The 22,895-nt window shown below is 44.9% G+C and overlaps 1 protein-coding gene and 1 pseudogene across 1 annotated transcript; one reads left to right on the plus strand and one right to left on the minus strand.

Moving 5' to 3' along the window:
• Window positions 1-624: 624 nt before the first annotated feature.
• LOC125525498 (putative leucine-rich repeat receptor-like protein kinase At2g19210) lies at window positions 625-5,442 on the minus strand. The gene is made up of 13 exons (XM_048690496.1): window positions 5,183-5,442; window positions 4,531-5,077; window positions 3,772-4,256; window positions 3,501-3,639; window positions 3,341-3,412; window positions 3,176-3,247; window positions 2,848-2,928; window positions 2,551-2,714; window positions 2,190-2,458; window positions 1,979-2,099; window positions 1,783-1,842; window positions 1,497-1,689; window positions 625-1,267 (listed from the first exon to the last, which is right to left on the minus strand). The coding sequence occupies exons 1-13, from the start codon at window positions 5,301-5,303 to the stop codon at window positions 772-774; spliced, it is 2,820 nt and encodes a 939-aa protein (XP_048546453.1). The 5' UTR covers window positions 5,304-5,442; the 3' UTR covers window positions 625-771.
• A 1,505-nt stretch (window positions 5,443-6,947) lies between these two features.
• LOC125533049 overlaps window positions 6,948-22,895 on the plus strand; it is a 27,031-nt pseudogene continuing 11,083 nt past the window's right edge.

Consider the following 22,895-nt stretch of genomic DNA (forward strand, 5'->3'; position numbering starts at 1 on the left):
GTCCATCTTAACAATGATAGGTAAGTTACTCCTCGTAAGTGCAAATGATAGCCCTTTCATGCACACACACAATTCGGCTTCCAACGCATCCCGACACGAAAATAATTGTCTGCAAGATGAGAGATAATACTTCCTTTATCATTGCGAAGCACCATACCAGCACATGCTTCATGATCCTCAGAATAATAGCCATCCACGTTCAACTTAACCCACCCAACAGTACGGGAACACCACTTGGCCGGTACAGCAGCAGCTAATCTCTCACGTGGCCTGACTGTTTCAATATCATATACAACAATAGAGTTGCCTTTCTATGGATCAGGTGAGAGATCTACCTTTATACCAATCAAAGAGTCAAGGTAGCTGGCTAGGAACCTTCTGGATACTTCCATACTTCCAGATTGATTCATTGCAGCAAGGATTCAACTCCAAGCTCCAAAATTTCTATCAGATTTACACATTGTAGCAAGGATTCAAGGTCAGATTTTCTTCCTTTAGTCCCCATTATGCATTTCGCACGGGTCCCTCCGATTTCTAGAGACGGCCCTCGACACACCTACTTGGCATGGTCTCACGATAGTTGATATTATATGACAAATCTAGTAATATCATTTGCGCATGATATGTATTTTAAAGCAAGATATGCATAGAAGAATAAAGTAGCATTACAAATTTGCTCTTTCATTGATGATACAACATCATCAAATTCTTGTTCTTAAAGGGAAACTTGTAGAGGATATGTGGAGAGAACAAATTATCCATGTCATCTCCTCACCTCGCAACCGGACCAGTAGTCATGGTTGGGACCCTGCCTAAATGATCCATGTCTACAACATTGATACGACTCACACCAGCAGACTGATTAGTGGTGTAACCATCATAACTTGTGACTGAGTCGCTGCTCCCCACTGTGTGAAAGATGGCGTTTGACCTGCCACCCCTGCGGCACATAGTCTCAAGCTCAAGACACTCTTTCAGCTGCGCCACTACCTCGGTCATTGTGGGCCGTTGCATTGGTGTTTGTGCAGTGCACTTAAGAGCAATGTCCGCTGCTTTCCAGACACCATTGATGTCGTGCTCTCCCCGCATGCGTGCGTCCACCACGCCCTCTATGTTGCCCTGTGAAAGGCATTTCTGCGCCCACTCGGTGATGCTTATAGGTTCTGGATCATTCAAGATGTGAGGTCGGCCCGTGACTATTTCCAACAGCACTACTCCGAAACTATATACGTCGCTCTTATTAGTCAGCTGCAATGTTGCTACATACCTACAAAAGTGTGAAACGCATTGTGAGTTGAGTTCCAAAAAAAGAAATGTTTGGCACATCTCCTATAAATGGATGACTTGTCATGATCATTGATCTTAGGACAAAAGGTACAACATAGTGAATTGTACTACCTTTTTGGACAACTATATAATTATACTAGTTCTGCTATTAGGAAGTGGCAAGATATTGTTATAGCATAATAAGCAAGGATTAAGAACGGTGCACTTACTCAGGGGCAAGGTAACCACGCGTGCCGACCAACCTGGCTGTGGACACATGGGTATCACAATCGCGATTGAAAGCCTTGAGTAGGCCAAAATCGGCAATCTTGGCCTCAAGGTTGGCATTCAGCAAAATGTTGGATGTCTTCACATCCCTATGAATGAGGGGTGGATTGCACCCCTTGTGTAGATACTCAAGCCCTGCGTGCATCCACATCACATCATTATCCAACCATGTAGTTTGAGCTTGCTATGGTGAAAAGTCATGAAGAAATTCTGGATTTATAAGCTTACCTTGTGCAGATTCCAAGGCAATACGAAGTCTCTGTCCCCAGGTTAAAGTTTTGTCGCTCCCTGTAGAAACATTGTCGGATGGATTAAATGTTTGTTACATATTCCTTCAACTTTTGAGTCATTGGGATCTTAGAGAGTTCTCAGTTGAAAAAGTACTAATGTTCTTCAAGTGTGCACACTTGAGAAATTTACATACCTCTAAGATGTTCATGTAGAGCTCCTTCAGACATGTACTCGTACACAAGGGCCATGTGTTCTTTGTCGTTGCAGTAGCCAACCATGGTTACAAGATGTTTGTGATGAATCTTAGCTAAGGTCTGAGCTTGAACCAGCAAGGATCAATGCATTAACAACTCGAGCAGAAAACATGCATGGTTTCCTATGGCATATACTTTAGCAAAACTTACCTCGACGAGGAACTCTTGTACACCTTGAGCAGATGACTCAGACCGAAGCTTGACAGCCACCTGGGTGCCATCCTCCAAGAATCCATCATAGACTTCTCCAAACCCTCCTTGGCCGATCACTCGCTGGAAGTTGTTTGTTATGGCCTCCAGTTCCTTGTACGTGAACCGGCGATTGTCAAGTCGTAATGAGCTGTCATTGTTTCTGTTCCGAGAGTGCGATGGGATAAAGCGCATCTCGTTCTGAGGCTTAACACTGTTGCTTATTCTTCCTTTATAAACCAAGCACGTTAACCGATGTCCCTTAATCACACATACTTATATTCAGGCATAAAAACTTCTATGTTTCAGACAAGTCTCTCACCTTGCCTTCTCCTTCGCATGCAAATGAGCAGCACAGAAAACAACAAAATCACCAGTATTGCAACTATTGGAATGGCAACATATACGGGAACTATAGAATTGCTCTTCCTCTTCGGAGGCACACAGGGATTGCCATTGCTGCAGAGGTCCGGATTGTTACCATATCTAGCAAAATAAAGTATGAGAAAGTTGATATATAGATCCACATTCTTAACAACCAATGCCTGCCTTTAGCTAAGACAGTGAAAATCAAGTCAAAAATAATTCCAGAAAATTCAGATACTAGTGGGGGACTAACCTGAGAGTTAGGAAGCCATCTTGACTTCTTTTCAGGAGCCTGGAAGGAATTTCTCCGGTAAGCCAATTTCCTGTCAAATCACTAGAAGAGACAAAATGGATTTTGGTGTCAGAACAAATGATGATTGAATTGTGAGAGTACATTTTGTCTCAAATTCAACCATATAAAGTGTTATCAGTTTATCACCTATCAATTTGAATACTTATTCATGTATTCAAAGTCAAAGTTACATAAGTTTGACTGCATATACATTTTAGGACACCATCAGTTTTACAATACATATAAGGCAATAACTAGCTGTAAAACTGCGAGAGATTTAGTTACTTACAGAAGTGCAAGCGACGGAGATTGTGAAAGACTGTCAGGAATGGAGCCCGTCAGATTATTGCGTGACAAATCCCTGACAATCAGTGAGGTCCCACATAAACCACTTAATTACTCAAAAAAAGAAAGAAACATCCAATGTGTAATAGTTTGATGGTCTTTTGCTTACAGGTACTCTAATCCTCTGAGATCCCCCAAAGAACACGAGATGTTGCCACTCAGACCCATAGAAGATAGGTTCCTGCAGTGTATATATGTGTATGTGTATACATCAGTTCAGATAATTCCTAGTATGCACTGAACAATCTTTTCATAAAAAGTTAACGCACAAGCCTGTGACAGTTGGTGGGCTGGAGACAGCATAGCTACAACTCAATCCATCCCACACAAATTTTCTCGGCACACAAGGATCCCCCATCCAGTTCTTTTTCACCCGGTACTTGGCTCTGATCGCCGTAAGGGCAGAAACTGTTGCATTTCTCACCAGCAACACACAAAGCTCTTATCAGCGATCTAAAAAATCAGTTTAAATATACTACTAGTTGCTAGGTCCTAGCTGTACATGACCAATTTTGTTTTCTGAAAATAGTAACTGGTTACCATCCTGGGTTGCCGTGGCTGTGCCGGTGGTAGGGAGGACCAAGAAGACCTCGACGGCGTTAATGATCGGTGGAAGCGTTGAGTTCGCGGTGGCATTCAGCGAGATGTTGTACTGGTCAAAGCCATGGTACGGTTTGTCGTTGTAGATGGCAGCGGTTACGAGGTACCGTGGCGACATGACGAGAGGGTACAAGAGCTTGCCATTCATGGTGATGTAGAACTCGCGCACCTTGCTGTTGCTCTCAAGCTCTGCGAAGTACGACATGCAAATATACCTCGGGATGGGATTGTAAGCGTTCGGCTTCGCGTTCCAGGAGAATCGGATGGGGGCAGAGGAGTTGAGAGGCTTGATGGCGGTCTGCATCACAGCAGATGGCACTTCGAAGCCATCGACTTTTATCACACTCTTGGTTGTTGAGATCTCTGACCACTCTGTAGGGTCGCTCGACGGGGGCCATAACCGGTCGTAAGGATCATCTGGGTACCTGTATCAACGAATGCAAGGAGAATGCATGCCTGAATTTTACTACAAAATTTACAAGTCATCTGTCACCATTTCTACTTCTAGCTAGTATAACTCTTTTTTTTTGCAATGATTTATCCCCATCACGATGACTAGCTAGTATAACTCAGTTTCGTTTATGTTTCCATCGGAATGATTTTGAACCTGTGTTTTGTAATGATAGTGGAATCCGGCCATACGTGAGTACGCTTGAAAACAAATTGATATTATTTCAATGTAAGCACGTGCTTAATTACCTGACACCCTTGCCGCCAAAGCTGGACCTGATGGCAAGAACCAGGCCCTGCGTCGCGTTAGCCTGTGGGTAGAGCGCACTCTTGAGGGGCCTTAGGCTCAGGCTGGAGATGAACGGCGTCCCAGAGCCGGTGTTCACCAGGCACACCTGCAGGGAGCCGCCTGGGACAACAGCGATGACTTCCGTCATCATCGTCGCGCCTGGGTCTGAAATGTTCATCGTCTTCCAGTAGTTAACCCCGAGGTGGAGGTCGAAGATGGGCGGCACGCCAAGACCGTCGTAGTTTCCATACATGAACATGGCGCGCACGAGATACTTTTGCCCTGCCGACACGAGTGGACGGAGCGTGTAGCAGTTGCGCACACCGGTGGGGAAGCTACGCAAGGTGTGCCAGCCCGAGTCCATCGTCGGGGTGATGTACTCGGCGGAAATGTTGTGGTTAGTGCCTGCATCGGTGAAGCCAGTATCCCCGGTGTACCGCAGCTTTGTCGTGTCATCCACGTAGCCGGCGGCATTCTCCGGCAGGCCACAGTCTATGCTTACGAAACCTGCATACACACCCGCCAGCAATAAGCAGTGGCCGAGATTGATTTGATGAAGCAGTTGCTATTGACATGCATGGCCTTAAGCCTCGCTCTACTGAGTGAGCTTACCAGCTAACTTGTCGATCTGGCCATGGACGTGAAGAACGCTGCTGCTTGCGGCGAGACCGACAAGAAGCAAGAGCCACCGGGCCGCCATTGCTCTTGCTCCCGGCGACGACCCCTGATCCATCGCAAGCTCACGCGCGCAGCCGGCCAGCAGCTGACGACAGCACTATCTAGTACTAGAACTTACGTACACGTACTGGGTAGACATGCACGAGATCATCTAACTCGATCTTGCAACTCATATATAGGATTAATCAGTGAAACACCACATGTCCACATGCCAATATGTTCACATAAGTTTACACGGTTCCTTTAGAAATAGTACTCGAAGCTGGCAAGCCTACTCGATCAGTTGGGGCAGAGATGCGTAGATCACATGGGCGATGGGTTGACTTGCATGGTAGTCCGTCAACCGCCTCTCACCGGTGCGCTGCAAGACGTGCATAGCTGCTGTGATCAATTGACCGTAGACTTTTGGCTTTCCTGACTTCTTCTTCATGAGCGGTTGTCACGATGGACAGTTCATGCCTGTGATATCTGTGACTATCCTATGCTTCATAGCTTTTGACATTAGATTATGTGACATTGTACAGCTTGCATTAGCTTAGATTAACGGCGGGAACTAGTAATACTCTCTATGCATCGTACCGTAGTGGGCGTGTTGGTCTGGTATGGCCCTTCGCGCATCGCAAAAGGTGCCGTCACGTGCAGGGGGCACTAGGCGGGGCGGCGGCGACAAGGCAGCAGCGTGTGGATAGGCTGGGGCTGGCGGAGGGGAAGAGCGACGAGAAGGTGGCATGGCACCTCTTTGATCCTCTATCTTCTCGGTTTTCTCCAGGTCTCAAGAGCACGAATTGATCAGTTTGATCGGATGGATCCAAACGGAGAGCTGTCCGGACTTGGGCTCAGAATTTTTTTAACAAAAAGAAGGTGTCTCTAATCGATGTCTTGATGATTTTCATTTCGGTATCAGGCAGATTTTCGAATTTTTGTATTGTACAAACCAGTAAGTGACACAAAACTCACCAGATGCACGCGAGTTTGATTTGATGGAATATAATGGACAAAAAAGTTTGAAGGACACCGGACCAAAATCACGTAGCTGAAAGATAGCAAAGGTGGAAAAAAAACTGAGCAGAGTTGAGAGTGTGGTCCTTGGCTCTTGAGAACAAAATCAAAATCTTCATGTGCTCATGGTTCTGTTGTGGGGCAAGTCCACCACCACCAAAGCTAGCCAGATAGATCGACTCCTTTCCCGCTATTAAGAGCAGTCGGGGTGAGAACAAAATCAAAATCTTCATGTATTATCCATTCATCCTTCTTCGTTGTTTCCCCACCATCACGAGCTACGTCGAAATCTCCAGTGGTCAATTTCAGGCTCTACTTGCAGATGTCAGGTTGAAGAGGGGGGCATGGCCATGGCCGGCCAAGTTTGTGGCCAACAATGACGTTAATACATTCGAAGGAAAGTCAACTTGACAACCATATTGTTCACAGTTTCCTAAACCAAGTGGCCAGCCAAGGCTAGAGAAGGGCCCACGGGCCAGTCACTTACTTAGCGCTTCATTCATGCTAAGTTGTGCGATAATCATTGTGATATTAAGTTGAGGCTGTACATTACTTAGTTATTGACCGAGTACAGCTTTTATATAGATGGATGGAGCGCCTATGGAATCGAACATATTTTTTTCTGGAGCAACATAACATATTATCTCTTGACAAACTATGTCCGCCATATATCACGGTCCATTAGTTGCTTGCATGTGCAATGGAGCAATCAACCCAGCAGCGAACAATGGCCGCGACACGGTGGTTGCTGCTTCTTCTCTGCATCGCTGCCGCAGGTGGCATGCTTGGAGCTCGCGCTCAGCCGGACAACAAAGGTGCGTACGGTGGCTAGTGGAGCACTGTTATAGCATGTGGCCAAAAGTCACAGCGAGTGGACTGAACGCGTGCAACTGTTATGCAATGTAGGATTCATAAGCATAGATTGTGGCCTCTCAGAGGAGATTGGCTTCGTGGACAACACCACCAAGCTCTCGTATGCCCCCGACGCTGGCTTCGTCGACGCCGGCACGAACCACATTATCTCTCCTGAGTACGTCACTAACGTCAGTTCATCCTTGGCCAAGAACTGGTACAGCCTGCGCAGCTTCACAGCTGGCACACGGAACTGCTACACGCTCCGCTCCCTCATGCCTGGGCTCAAGTACCTCATCCGGGGGAAGTTCATGTACGGCAACTACGATGGCCTCGACAAACCGCCAATGTTCGACCTTTCATATAGGGGTCAACTACTGGCACACAGTGAACTTCTCAAGCTCAGCGACAACGATATCAGTGGAGGCCATCATTTTTGTGCCAAACGACTTCGTGCAGGTTTGCCTGGTTAACACCGGCACTGGGAACGCCCTTCATATCTAGCCTAGACCTGAGGCCGCTGAAGAGGACGCTCTACCCACAGGTGACCGCTGCGCAGGGGCTGGTTCTTTTCAACAGGCTCAACTTCTGCCTGACCGACAAGAACGCCATCGTCAGGTACCCTGATGATCCACACGACCGGATATGGATCCCTTTCGTCGACACGGTGACCTGGGCCGAGATATCAATGACCAGCATGGTGCAGAACATAGACAATGAAGACTTATTCGAGGCCCCCACTGCGGTGTTAAAGACGGCGATCAAGCCCCGGAACACCTCTGCGAACTCAGAGTTCACATGGTACCCCGTGCCCACTCCCAACGACCCGTCCCCTGGGTACGTCGCCATCCTGCACTTTGCCGAGCTAGAGGTCCTACCCAACAACGCCCATTCGCCAGCTGAACATCACCCTCAACGACAAGCCGTTGTTTTTGTATACAAGCAATTTCACGCCGGATCACATCTCCGATGCCGTCCTCTACAACAGCGCCCCCTTCATCCGTCGCAGCAACTACACAATCTCCATCAACGCCACAGCTAACTCGACGTTGCCGCCTATCATCAACGCGGCCGAGATCTTCTCCCTCATCCCCACCACCAACCTTGGCACGGACTCCCAGGATGGTATGTATGTGCGTGCGTGAATGAGCTAGCTGTATGGGTAAGCACATCTTTTGTGGTACTGAAATTACAATGCGATTAACTGCAGCTTCTGCAATCATGGCGATCAAGGCGAAGTATCAAGTGAAGAAGAACTGCATGGGTGATCCGTGTGTTTCGAAGACGATGGCAGTAGAAAACAGGGCTTTGGTCCGGGCCGGGTCAGCCCATTAGTCCCGGTTCAGTCCAGAACCGGGACCAATGTGGGCATTGGTCCCGGTTCGTGACCCCAAGGGGCCGGCCGGGCCACGTGGGCCATTTGTCCCGGTTCATCTGGACCTTTTGGTCCCGGTTGGTGGGATGAACCGTGACCAATGGGCCTCGCTCCTGGCCCACCACCATTGGTCCCGGTTCATGGCTTGAACCGGGACCAAAGGCTCCCCTTTAGTCCCGACTCATGTCACCAACCGGGACCAATGAGGTGCCTATATATACCCCTCGCTCGCGAGCAGAGCACCCCAGTGCTTTGTTTTTCTCTGGCCGAGGGGGAGAGGGCTTGGTGGTGCTCTAGCTCACCTCCTATGCACACAAGGTGTTCGATGGAATGCCCGAGCCACACTACTTAAGCTTTCTTCTCTCCAAGCTCGACCTCCAAGCTCCATTTTCCATAATATTTGTCTAGGTTTAGCGGTCAGTCACGCCCCGTCTCCATCTTCACCGCCGTCGATCACCCGCGCCGAGCTCATCGCCGGCACCACCGTGGTGAGCCTCTTGTTCTTATCTTCTTTCTGAAAGGAAAAATATTCTTACTTGTATGTTTACATAGATACTTGTATTATTTTCTTACTTTTATTATTGCATCTTATATAGTGCGATGGTTTTGGTATCCGCCCCCGTCGGCCCTCGTCCTGTCTATGATTCGGATGAGGTATATATATTATCTTTATAACTATTGGTTCATTTATTGTTTATGAAAATTATGCCGACCAACGTGACATAGATTTTATTTATGTAGGATGTATGTTAATCGGAAATGCCAACCGACCCTATTGTCGAGAGGTTAAATTTAGTTGAAGAAGAAAACAATTTGTTGAAGGAAAAAAAAATTGAGGAGGAGAAGATGATATTGGAGTTGCATGTTGCGGATGTCGTCGATGATCACAAGATCAAGATGTATGCAATGCGCTTGAAGATTAGAAAGATTAGAAAATATGCCATTCATACCGAGGCTTGGTATCATTATGCCGTTGGATCAATTGTTACCTTGGTTGCGATTATGATCGCATTTGTTTTCGCATTGAAATGTTTTACATAGTTTCAATGTATGGTTTAATTAATTAGATGCTCTGGAGAGCTATATGTTGTTAGAAGAAAACTATGTATGCACTTTGGTTTTAATGTGATGATGAACTTCTATTAATTTGGACACTTAATTATATATAATGCACGCAGATGAACTGGCAATGGATGTACGGTGACAGACACACCCGCGAGTACATTAAGGGCGTGCATGAGTTTCTCGATGCGGCTGAGGCAAACAAGCAGAATGGTTTTATGTGTTGTCCATGCACTGAATGTGGGAATACGAGGTCTTACTCTAACCGGAAAATCCTTCACTCCCACCTGCTTTACAAGGGTTTCATGCCACACTATAATATTTGGACGAGGCACGGAGAAATAGGGGTTATGATGGAAGACGGCGAAGAAGAAGAGTACGATTACAACTATGTGCCCCCTGAATACGGTGATGCTGCAACGGGGGGAGCTGGTGAAGATCAAGAGGAACCAGTCGATGTGCCCAATGATGCTGCAACGGGTGAAGCTGCTGAAAATCAAGAGGAACCAGACGATGTGCCCGATGATGATGATCTCCGCCGGGTCATTGTCGATGCAAGGACGCAATGCGAAAGTCAAAAGGAGAAGCTGAAGTTCGATCGCATGTTAGAGGACGCATTGCGAAGATGGCAACACAAAGCTCGGTACCGTATTGGAATTGCTACAGTGGAAGGCAGAGAATGCTGTGGCTGACAAAGGATTTGAGAAGCTACTGAAAATATTGAAGAAGAAGCTTCCAAAGGATAACGAATTGCCCGACAGTACATACGCAGTAAAGAAGGTCGTATGCCCTCTAGGATTGGAGGTGGAGAAGATACATGCATGCCCTAATGACTGCATCCTCTACCGCAATGCATACAAGGATCTGAACGCATGCCCGGTATGCGATGCATTGCGGTATAAGATCAGACGAGATGACCCTGGTGATGTTGACGGCGAGCCCCCCAGAAAGAGGGTTCCTGCGAAGGTGATGTGGTATGCTCCTATAATACCACGGTTGAAACGTCTGTTCAGAAACGAAGAGCATGCCAAGTTGATGCGATGGCATAGTGAGAACCGAAAGAAAGATGGGAAGTTGAGAGCACCCGCTGATGGATCGCAGTGGAGGAAAATCGAGAGAAAGTACTGGGATGAGTTTGCAAAGGACCCAAGGAATGTATGGTTTGCTTTAAGCGCGGATGGCATTAATCCTTTCGGGGAGCAGAGCAGCAATCACAGCACCTGGCCCGTGACTCTATGTTTGTATAACCTTCCTCCTTGGATGTGCATGAAGCGGAAGTTCATTATGATGCCAGTTCTCATCCAAGGCCCTAAGCAACCCGGCAATGAAATTGATGTGTACCTAAGGCCATTAGTTGAAGAACTTTTACAGCTGTGGAATGGAAACGGTGTACGTACGTGGGATGAGCACAGACAGGAGGAATTTAACCTTAAGGCGTTGCTGTTCGTGACCATCAACGATTGGCCCGCTCTCAGTAACCTTTCAGGATAGACAAACAAAGAATACCACACATGCACGCACTGTTTAGATGACACTGAAAGTATATACCTGGACAAATGCAGGAAGAATGTGTACTTGGACCATCGTCGATTTCTTCCGACCAACCATCAATGTCGAAAGAAAGGCAAGCATTTCAAAGGCGAGGTAGATCACCGGAAGAAGCCCGCCATGCGTACCGGTGATCACATACTTGCTATGGTCAATGATTTACACTACGTAATCTTTGGAAAGGGTCCCGATGGACTAGCTGTTCCGAATGACGCTGACGGACACGCACCCATGTGGAAGAAGAAATCTATATTTTGGGACCTACCCTACTGGAAAGACCTAGAGGTCCGCTCCTCAATCGACGTGATGCACGTGACGAAGAACCTTTGCGTGAACCTGCTAGGTTTCTTGGGCATGTATGGGAAGACAAAAGATACACCTGAGGCACGGGAGGACCTGCAACATTTGCACGAAAAAGACGGCAAGCCTCCGAAGCAGTATAAAGGTCCTGCCTTCTACACTCTTACGAAAGAAGAGAAAGAAATCTTCTTTGAATGCCTGCTCAGTATGAAGGTCACGACTGGCTTCTCGTCGAATATAAAGGGAATAATAAATATGCCAGAGAAAAAGTTTCAGAACCTAAAGTCTCATGACTGCCACGTGATTATGACGCAACTGCTTCCGGTTGCATTGAGGGGGCTTCTACCGGAAAACGTCCGATTAGCCATTGTGAAGCTATGTGCATTCCTCAATACAATCTCTCAGAAGGTGATCGATCCAGAAATCGTACCAAGGCTAAGGAGTGATGTGGCGCAATGTCTTGTCAGTTTCGAGCTGGTGTTCCCACCATCCTTCTTCAATATCATAACGCACGTCCTAGTTCATCTAGTCGACGAGATTGTCATCCTGGGGCCCGTATTTCTACACAATATGTTCCCCTTTGAGAGGTTCATGGGAGTCCTAAAGAAATATGTCCGTAACCGCGCTAGGCCAGAAGGAAGCATCTCCATGGGCCATCAAACAAAGGATGTTATCGGGTTTTGTGTTGACTTCATTCCTGGCCTTAAGAAGATAGGTCTCCCTAAATCGCGGTATGAGGGGAGACTGACTAGAAAAGGCACTCTTGAAAGAGACTCAATAATATGCAGGGACGGATATTCTTGGTCTCAAGCACACTACACAGTTCTACAGAACTCTACCTTGGTGACCCCGTATGTCGATGAACATAAGAACAGTCTGCGCTCCAAACACCCGGAGGAGTGCGACGACTGGATTACATGTGAACACATCAGGACTTTCAGCAGTTGGTTGGAAACACGTCTTAGAGGTGACAACACTGTTTGTGATGAGTTGTACTTGTTGTCCAGGGGACCATCTTTGACTGTATTGACTTACAAAGGATACGAGATAAATGGGAATACATTTTACACGATCGCCCAAGATCAAAAGAGCACCAACCCAAACAGCGGTGTCCGCTTTGATGCAGCAACCGAGAGCGGAAAGGACACATATTATGGTTACATAGTGGACATATGGGAACTTGACTACGAACCTGATTTTAAGGTCCCTTTGTTTAAGTGCGAATGGGTCAATCTGTTAGGCGGCGGGGTACAGGTATACCCAAAGTACGGAATGACAACAGTGGATCTGAAAAATCTTGGGTACACTGACGAACCGTTCGTCCTAGCCAATGATGTGGCACAGGTTATCTATGTGAAGGACATGTCTACCAAACCGAGAAAAAAAAAAGATAAGGAAGCGAATACATCATACGATGAGCCAAAGCGCCACATTGTTCTTTCAGGAAAAAGGGACATCCTAAGAGTGGACGGCAAGATAGACATGTCTGAAGATTATTGAAAGTTTCATGAAATTCCTCCCTTCAATGTCAAGGCTGACCCAAGCATCCTGATAAAAAATGAAGATTATCCATGGTTACGGCGCAATAAGGAAATGACACAAGCGAATAAAAAGTGAAGACTTTCTCCCGCAACTATTATGATGATACCATGCCAACTTTGTAACACACGAACATGCTACCATTGTCCGTTTTGTAAATGCACATGCTATGTGGGTAAAATTTTGATACCATGCCTACTTTTAACTTTTTAGAGTTCATTTGAAATGCTTTCATGTCTTATTGTTCGGCCCTCGTAATACCATGACCATTAGTCTCTGGCCCATGTCAACTTTCAACTTTCAACTTTCTAAAACTAATGGCACTAACAGAAAGTTTATAATTTTGCTCCTCGCCCCTGGCCCATGACCATTAGTCCCGGTTTGTGCCACAAACCGGGACTAAAGGGTTGGTCCTCGTTGCGGGCAGAGTTTAGTCCCACCTCGCCAATCGAAGGGGGCTCACACCGGTTTATAAGCCCTTCCCTCTCTGCCTTGTTGAGCTCCTCTCAAAGTGAAAATAGATGCCTTAATAGAGAAAAGTTTAACCTAAATTCTTAGTGAATTTCTCTGAAATTCATAGAAATTTACTAGGAATTTAGGTTGAATTTTCTCTATAAACGCATCTATTCTCATTTTTTAGTAATTTAATCACAAACTTGTGCTTCAAACAATTTTCAAAGAATTCAAATTTTAACTATTCAAATTTGAAAACTAATGGCACTAACAGAAAGTTTATAATTTTTCTAAAACTAAAAGCAAAAATAATAAAAAATAAAGCAAAAAATAAAGGAAAATAAATAATGCAAAAAACAAAACAAAAAAACTGAAAAAAAATAGTAACAATAGAAACAATAAGTATTTTGTTGTAAGTAGAAACAAAATAAAATAAAATAAAGCAACAGGAAAGTTTATAATTTTGCTGACCTAAAAGCAAAAAGAACTAAAAAATAAAGCAAAAAAAAAAAAATAATACAGAAACAAAACAAAAAACTGGAAAAAAATAAAAATAGCAACATAAGTATTTTGTTGTAAGTAGAAACAAAATAAAATAAATAAAGCAACAAAGAAAACAAAAAAACAAAAAAAAGTGTTTTCAATTTTGAAAACTAATGGCACTAACAGAAAGTTCATAATTTTTCTAAAACTAAAAGAAAAAATAATTAAAAAATAAAGCAAAAAACAGAAGAAAATAGATAATGTAGAAAACAAAACCAAAAAACTGGAAAAAAATTAAATATAGCAACAATAAGTATTTTGTTGTAAGTAGAAACAAAAAAAAAGTACCACCTACTAGGCACCCACGGTCTGAATACGACTAGAAACCCTACCATGGGCCAGGATTCAGGCCCGCGGGAGGCCCAGTAGGCCCACAGGCACACATTGCACGGTTAGGCCCGAAAGTCTGCTTTAGAGAGGAGCTCGAGAGGGAAGGCGCACCGCACGTTATAAACAGGTGCGGCTCCCTCTCAACTAGCGAGGTGGGACTAAACATTTGGGCGCGGGGCATCACAAGGCCTTTGGTCCCAGTTGGTGGCACCAACAGGGACTAAAGGGGGGCATGGTCGGTTGGTGCCACGAACCGTGACCAATGCCGTCTATATAAGCAAGACTTGTGAAAAATTTCGTTCAGTTCTTTCCATCGCGCCCCGACGACGCCGCCAGGCTGCCCCTCTGCGCCTCGCCGTCGCCGTCGTCGCCCTGCCTCCGACGCCGTCCCGCGCCGCCCCGACGCCGTCGCCACCCCGCGCCGCCCCGACGCCGTCGCCGCGCGCCACCCCGCGCCGTCGCGGTCTCTCCGCGCCGCCCCGACGCCGTCGCCTCCCGCGTCGCGCCGACGCCGCGCCCCGCCTCTGCCTCGCCTCGCCTCTGCCTCGCGCGCCCCAGCTGCCCCGCGCCGCCGTCGCCTCTGCCTCTGTGGTCTGGGCCGGCACCGCCCCCTCTTCCCCCTTTTTTTCACATATATGTTTTTTTCCTGTAGATTATATGTATATGTATGAGTATATGTTGATGTATGAGTATATGTATGTGCTGAAAAGATAGATTTTTAGAAAAAATACTATTTTTTCTGTTGATGATATGATGATGTTTTTTTCATATATGCATTTTTTCATATATGTATTAATTTTTTTAATGTTAGTAGATATTGATTTTAGGTTAGTGCATTTTATCATGATTTAGGTTAGTTGATCGATTTAGTGCATTTTATGTTTTGCATTTTATGTTTGTTGCATTTTAGGTTAGTGCATTTGCTAAGTGATATTAAGAAAGGAAGGAAAAGAAGGATAGGAAAGAAGAAAATAAGAAGAGGAAAGAAAGAACAAGAGGAGAGGAAGAAAAGGAGAAATAAATAAGAAGAAGAAAAAAGAAGAAAAAGAAGAGGAGAAGAAGAAAGGAATAGTGGAGAAGAAGAGAAAATAGAATATTCTATTTTCTCTTCTTCTCCACTATTCCTTTCTTCTTCTCCTCTTTTTTTCTTCTTTTTTTTCTTCGATCTTCTCCTCTAGCTATTCCTTTCTTCGAGGGTTCTATAGGGTCGAGGGATCGAGGGTCACAGGGTCGTCTAGGGGTCGAGGGTTCTAGGGTCGTCAAGGGTTTGAGGGGTCGAGGATCGCCGAGGGGTCAAGAAAGGTTTCCTAGTGCAAAGTTGTTGGAAATATGCCCTAGAGGCAATAATAAATTGGTTATTATTATATTTCCTTTTCATGATAATCGTTTATAATCCATGCTAGAATTGTATTGATAGGAAACTCAGATACATGTGTGGATACATAGACAACACCATGTCCCTAGTAAGCCTCTAGTTGACTAGCTCGTTGATCAATAGATGTTATAGTTTCCTGACCATGGACATTGGATGTCATTGATAACGGGATCACATCATTAGGAGAATGATGTGATGGACAAGACCCAATCCTAAGCATAGCACAAGATCGTGTAGTTCGTATGCTAAAGCTTTTCTAATGTCAAGTATCATTTCCTTAGACCATGAGATTGTGCAACTCCCGGATACCGTAAGAGTGCTTTGGGTGTGCCAAACGTCACAACGTAACTGGGTGGCTATAAAGGTACATTACAGGTATCTCCGAAAGTGTCTGTTGGGTTGGCACGAATCGAGACTGGGATTTGTCACTCCTGTAAACGAAGAGGTATCTCTGGGCCCACTCGGTAGGACATCATCATAATGTGCACAATGTGATCAAGGAGTTGATCACGGGATGATGTGTTACGGAACGAGTAAAGAGACTTGCCGGTAACGAGATTGAACAAGGTATCGGGATACCGACGATCGAATCTCGTGCAAGTATCGTACCGCTAGACAAAGGGAATTGTATACGGGATTGATTAAGTCCTTGACATCGTGGTTCATCCGATGAGATCATCGTGGAACATGTGGGAGCCAACATGGGTATCCAGATCCCGCTGTTGGTTATTGACCGGAGAACGTCTCGGTCATGTCTACATGTCTCCCGAACCCGTAGGGTCTACACACTTAAGGTTCAGTGACGCTAGGGTTATAGAGATATTAGTATGCGGTAACCCGAAAGTTGTTCGGAGTCTTGGATGAGATCCCGGATGTCACGAGGAGTTCCGGAATGGTCCGGAGGTAAAGAATTATATATAGGAAGTGCTATTTCGGCCATCGGGACAAGTTTCGGGGTCACCGGTATTGTACCGGGACCACCGGAAGGGTCCCGGGGGTCCACCGGGTGGGGCCACCTACCCCGGGGGGCCACATGGGCTGTAGGGGGTGCGCCTTGGCCTACATGGGCCAAGGGCACCAGCCCCAAGAGGCCCATGCGCCAAGAGAAGAGAAAAAGGGGAGAGTCCTAAAAGGGGAAGGCACCTCCGAGGTGCCTTGGGGAGGATGGACTCCTCCCCCCCTTGGCCGCACCCTTCCTTGGAGGATGGGGCAAGGGCTGCGCCTCCCCCCTCTCCCTTGGCCCTATATATAGTGGGGAAAAGGAGGAGCAACCATACCTAAGGCCTGGCGCCTCCCTCTCCCTCCGGTGACACATCTCCCTCCTCCCGCAGTGCTTAGCGAAGCCCTGTTGGAATCCCGCTACTTCCACCACGCCGTCGTGCTGCTGGATCTCCATCAACCTCTCCCTCCTCCTTGCTGGATCAAGGCGTGGGAGACGTCTCCGTTCCGTACGTGTGTTGAACGCGGAGGTGCCGTCCGTTCGGCGCTAGGATCATCGTTGATTTGGATCACGACGAGTACGACTCCATCAACCCCGTTCTCTTGAACGCTTCCACGCGCGATCTACAAGGGTATGTAGATCCACTCCTCCCTCGTTGCTAGATGACTTCATAGATTGATCTTGGTGACACGTAGGAAAATTTTGAATTATTGCTACGTTCCCCAACAGTGGCATCATGAGCTAGGTTTATGCGTAGTTTCATGCACGAGTAGAACACAAAGTAGTTGTGGGCGTTGATTTTGTTCAATATGCTTGCCGTTACTAGTCTTATGTTGATTCGGCGGCATCGTGGGATGAAGCGGCCCGGACCGACCTTACACGTACTCTTACGTGAGACTGGTTCCACCGACTGACATGCACTAGTTGCATAAGGTGGCTAGCGGGTGTCTGTCTCTCCTACTTTAGTCGGATCGGATTCGATGAAAAGGGTCCTTATGAAGGGTAAATAGCAATTGGCATATCACGTTGTGGTCTTTGCGTAGGTAAGAAACGTTCTTGCTAGAAACCCATAGCAGCCACGTAAAACATGCAAACAACAATTAGAGGACGTCTAAACTTGTTTTTGCAGGGTATGCTATGTGATGTGATATGGCCAAAAGGATGTGATGAATGATATATGTGATGTATGAGATTGATCATGTTCTTGTAATAGGAATCACGACTTGCATGTCGATGAGTATGACAACCGGCAGGAGCCATAGGAGTTGTCTTAATTTATTTATGACCTGCGTGTCAACATAAACGTCATGTAATTACTTTACTTTATTGCTAACCGTTAGCTATAGTAGTAGAAGTAATAGATGACGTGACAACTTCATGGAGACACGATGATGGAGATCATGATGATGGAGATCATGGTGTCATGCCGGTGACAAGATGATCATGGAGCCCCAAGATGGAGATCAAAGGAGCTATATGATATTGGCCATATCATGTCACTATTATTTGATTGCATATGATGTTTATCATGTTTATACATCTTATTTGCTTAGAACGACGGTAGTAAATAAGATGATCCCTCATTAAAATTTCAAGAAGTGTTCTCCCCTAACTGTGCACCATTGCTACAGTTCGTCGTTTCGAAGCACCACGTGATGATCGGGTGTGATAGATCCTTACGTTCACATACAACGGGTGTAAGACAGTTTTACACATGCAAAACACTTAGGGTTAACTTGACGAGCCTAGCATGTGTATAGACATGGCCTCGGAACACAGAAGACCGAAAGGTCGAGCATGAGTCCTATAGAAGATACGATCAACATGAAGATATTCACCGACGTTGGCTAGTCCGTCTCACGTGATGATCGGACACGGCCTAGTTGACTCGGATCATGTAATCACTTAGATGACTAGAGGGATGTCTATCTGAGTGGGAGTTCATAAGATGAACTTAATTATCCTGAACATAGTCAAAAGGTCTTCGCAAATTATGTCGTAGCTCGCGCTTCAGTTCTACTGTTTAGTTATGTTCCTAGAGAAAATTTAGTTGAAAGTTGATAGTAGCAATTATGCGGACTAGGTCCGTAAACTGAGGATTGTCCTCATTGCTTCATAGAAGGCTTATGTCCTTAATGCACCGCTCAGTGTGCTGAACCTCGAACGTTGTCTGTGGATGTTGAGAACAACTGACATACACATTTTGATAACTACGTGATAGTTCGGTTAAACGGTTTAGAGTTGAGGCACCGAAGACATTTTTGAAACGTCGCAAAACATATGAGATGTTTTGAGGGATGAAATTGGGATTTCAGGCTTGTGCCCATGTCAAGAGGTATAAGACCTCCGACGATTTTCTTAACCTGCAAACCAAGGGAGAAAAGCTCAATTGTTGAACTTGTGCTCAGATTGTCTGAGTACAACAATCGCTTGAATCAGGTGGGAGTTGATCTTCTAGATGAGATAGTGATGTTTCTCCGTCATTACCACCAAGCTGCTAGAGCTTCGTGATGAACTATGATATATCAGGGACATATATGATGATCCTTGAGATATTCACGATGTTTGACACCGCGAAAGTAGAAATCAAGAAGGAGCATCAATTGTTGATGGTTGGTGAAACCACTAGTTTCAAGAAGGGCAAGGGCAAAAAGGGATGCTTCATGAAACGGCAAATCAGCTGCTGCTCTAGTGAAGAAACCCAAGGTTGAACCCAAACCCGAGACTAAGTGCTTCTGTAATAAGGGGAACAGCCACTGGAGCAGAATTACCCTAGATACTTGGTAGATTAGAAGGCTGGCAAGGTCGATAGAAGTATATTGGATATACATTGTGTTGATGTGTACTTTACTAGTACTCCTAGTAGCACCAGGGTATTAGATACCGGTTCGGTTGCTAAGTGTTAGTAACTCGAAATAAAAGCTACGGAGTAAACGGAGACTAGCTAAAGGTGAGATGACGATATGTGTTGGAAGTATTTCCAAGGTTGATCAAATATCGTACGCTCCCTCTACCATCGAGATTGGTATTAAAACCTAAATAATTATTATTTGGTGTTTGCGTTGAGCATAGACATGACTGGATTATGTCTATCGCAATACGGTTATTCATTTAAGGAGAATAATGGTTACTCTGTTTATTTGAATAATACCTTCAATGGTCTTGCACCTAAAATGAATGGTTCATTGAATCTCGATCGTAGTGATACACATGTTCATGCCAAAAGATATAGGATAGTAATGATAGTACCACCTACTTGTGGCACTGCCACATAAGTCATATCGGTATAAAACGCATGAAGAAGCTCCATGTTGATGGATCTTTGGGCTCACTCGTTTTGAAAAGTTTGAGACATGCGAACCATGTTTGTTGGTAGATATGCATGAAGAAACTCTATACAGATGGATCGTTTGGACTCACTTGATTTTGAATCACTTGAGACATGCAAATCATACCACATGGGCAAGATGACTGAAAGCCTCGTTTTCAGTAAAATGGAACTAGAAAGCAACTTGTTGGAAGTAATACATTTTGATGTGTGCAGTCCAATGAGTGCTGAGGCATGTAGTGGATATCGTTATGTTCTTACTTCACGGATGATTTGAGTAGATGTTGAGTATATTTACTTGATGAATCACGAGTCTAAATTATTGAAAGGTTCAAGTAATTTCAGGGTGAAGTTGAAAGATCGTCGTGACAAGAGGATAAAAGATCTATGATATGATCATAGAGGTGAATATCTGAATTACGAGTTTGGCACAGAATTAAGACATTGTGAAAATTGTTTCACAACTAATACAGCCTGGAACACCATAGTGTGATGGTGTGTCCGAACATCATAACTGCACCCTATTAGATATGATGCATACCATGATGTCTCTTATCGAATTACCACGATAGTTTATGGGTTAGGCATTAAAGACAACCACATTCACTTTAAATAGGGCACCACGTAATTCCGATGAGATGACACCGTATGTACTATGGTTTAGAGAAACCTAAGCTGTCATTTCTTAAAAGTTTGGGGCTGCGACGCTTATGTGAAAAAGTTTCAGGCTGATAAGCTCGAACCCAAAGAGGATAAATGCATCTTCATAGGACACCCAAAACAGTTGGGTATACCTCCTGTCTCAGATCCGAAAGCAATAAGGGATTGTTTCTAGAATCGGGTCCTTTCTCGAGGAAAAGTTTCTCTCGAAAGAATTGGGTGGGAGGGTGGTGGAGACTTGATGAGGTTATTGAACCGTCTCTTCAACTAGTGTGTGGCAGGGCACAGGAAGTTGTTCCTGTGGCACCTACACCAATTGAAGTGGAAGCTTATGATAGTGATCATGAAACTTCAGATCAAGTCACTACCAAACCTCGTAGGATGACAAGGATGCGTACTACTTCAGAGTGGTACGTAATCCTGTCTTGGAAGTCATGTTGCTAGACAACAATGAACCTACGAGCTATGGAGAAGCGATGGTGGGCCCGGATTCCAAAATGGCTCGAGGCTATATAATCCGAGAGAGGATCCATATATGAAAGCAAAGTGTAGACTTTGGCAGAACAGCTCGATGGTCGTAAGGCTGTTGAGTGCAGATGGATTTTAAAAGGAAGACGGACAATGATGGTAAGTATTACCATTAAGAAAGCTCGACTTGTCGTTAAGATGTTTTCCGACAAGTTCAAGGAGTTGACTACGATGAGACTTTCTCACTCGTAGCGATGCTAAGAGTCTGTTGGAATTATATTAACGATTACTGCATTATTTATGAAATCTTGCAGATAGGATGTCAAACATTGTTTCCTCGACGATTTTCTTGAGGAAAGGTTGTATGTGATACAACGGGAAGGTTTTGTCAATCCTGAAAGATGCTAATAAGTATGCAAAGCTCCAGCAATCCTTCTAAGGACTGGAGTAAGCATCTCGGAGTTGGAATGTATGCTTTGATGAGATGATCAAAGATTTTGGGTTTATACAAAGTTTATGAGAAACTTGTATTTCCAAAGAAGTGAGTGGGAGCACTATAGAATTTGTGATGAGTATATGTTGTTGACATATTATGGATCAGAAATGACATAGAATTTCTGGAAAGCATATAGGGTTATTTGGAAAGTGTTTTTCAATGGAAAGCCTGGATTAAGCTGCTTGAGCATTGAGCATCAAGATCTATAAGGATAGATCAAAACGCTTCATGGAACTTTCAAATGAGCACATACCCTGACATGATCTTGAAGGTGTTCAAGATGGATCAGTCAAAGAAGGAGTTCTTGCCTGAGTAGTAAGGGATGAAGTTGAGACTTAAAGCTCAACCACGGCAGAAGAAAGAGGAAGGACGAAGGTCGTCCCCTATGCTTAAGACATAGGCTCTACAGTATGCTATGCTGTGTACCGCATCTGAAGTGTGCCTTGCCATTAGTCAGTCAAGGGGTACAAGAGTGATCCAAGAATGGATCACAGGACAGCGGTCAAAGTTATCCTTAGTAACTAGTGGACTAAGGAATTTTCTCGATTATGGAGGTGGTAAAAGAGTTCGTCGTAAAGGGTTACGTCGATGCAAGCTTAACACCTATCTGGATAGCTCTCAGTAGAGATACCGGATACATATAATGGAGCAACAATTTAGAATAGCTCCAAGTAGAACAGTTATTTGGAATAGCTCCAAATAGAACGTGGTAGCTACATCTAGGAGATGACGTAGAGATTTGTAAAGCACACACGGATCTGAAAGGTTCAGACCCGTTGACTAAAACCTCTCTCACAAGCAACATGATCAAACCCAGAACTCATTGAGTGTTAATCACATAGTGATGTAACTAGATTATTGACTCTAGTAAACTCTTTGGATGTTGGTTACATGGCGATGTGCCCTGTGAGTGTTAATCACATGGCGATGTGAACTAGATTATTGACTCTAGTGCAAGTGGGAGACTGTTGGAAATATGCCCTAGAGGCAATAATAAATTGGTTATTATTATATTTCCTTGTTCATGATAATCGTTTATTATCCATGCTAGAATTGTATTGATAGGAAACTCAGATACATGTGTGGATACATAGACAACACCATGTCCCTAGTAAGCCTCTAGTTGACTAGCTCGTTGATCAATAGATGGTTACGGTTTCCTGACCATGGACATTGGATGTCATTGATAACGGGATCACATCATTAGGAGAATGATGTGATGGACAAGACCCAATCCTAAGCATAGCACAAGATCGTGTAGTTCGTATGCTAAAGCTTTTCTAATGTCAAGTATCATTTCCTTAGACCATGAGATTGTGCAACTCCCGGATACCGTAAGAGTGCTTTGGGTGTACCAAACGTCACAACGTAACTGGGTG

This window comes from Triticum urartu, chromosome 1 (genome assembly GCF_003073215.2).
Source record: "Triticum urartu cultivar G1812 chromosome 1, Tu2.1, whole genome shotgun sequence".
NCBI lineage: Eukaryota > Viridiplantae > Streptophyta > Magnoliopsida > Poales > Poaceae > Triticum > Triticum urartu.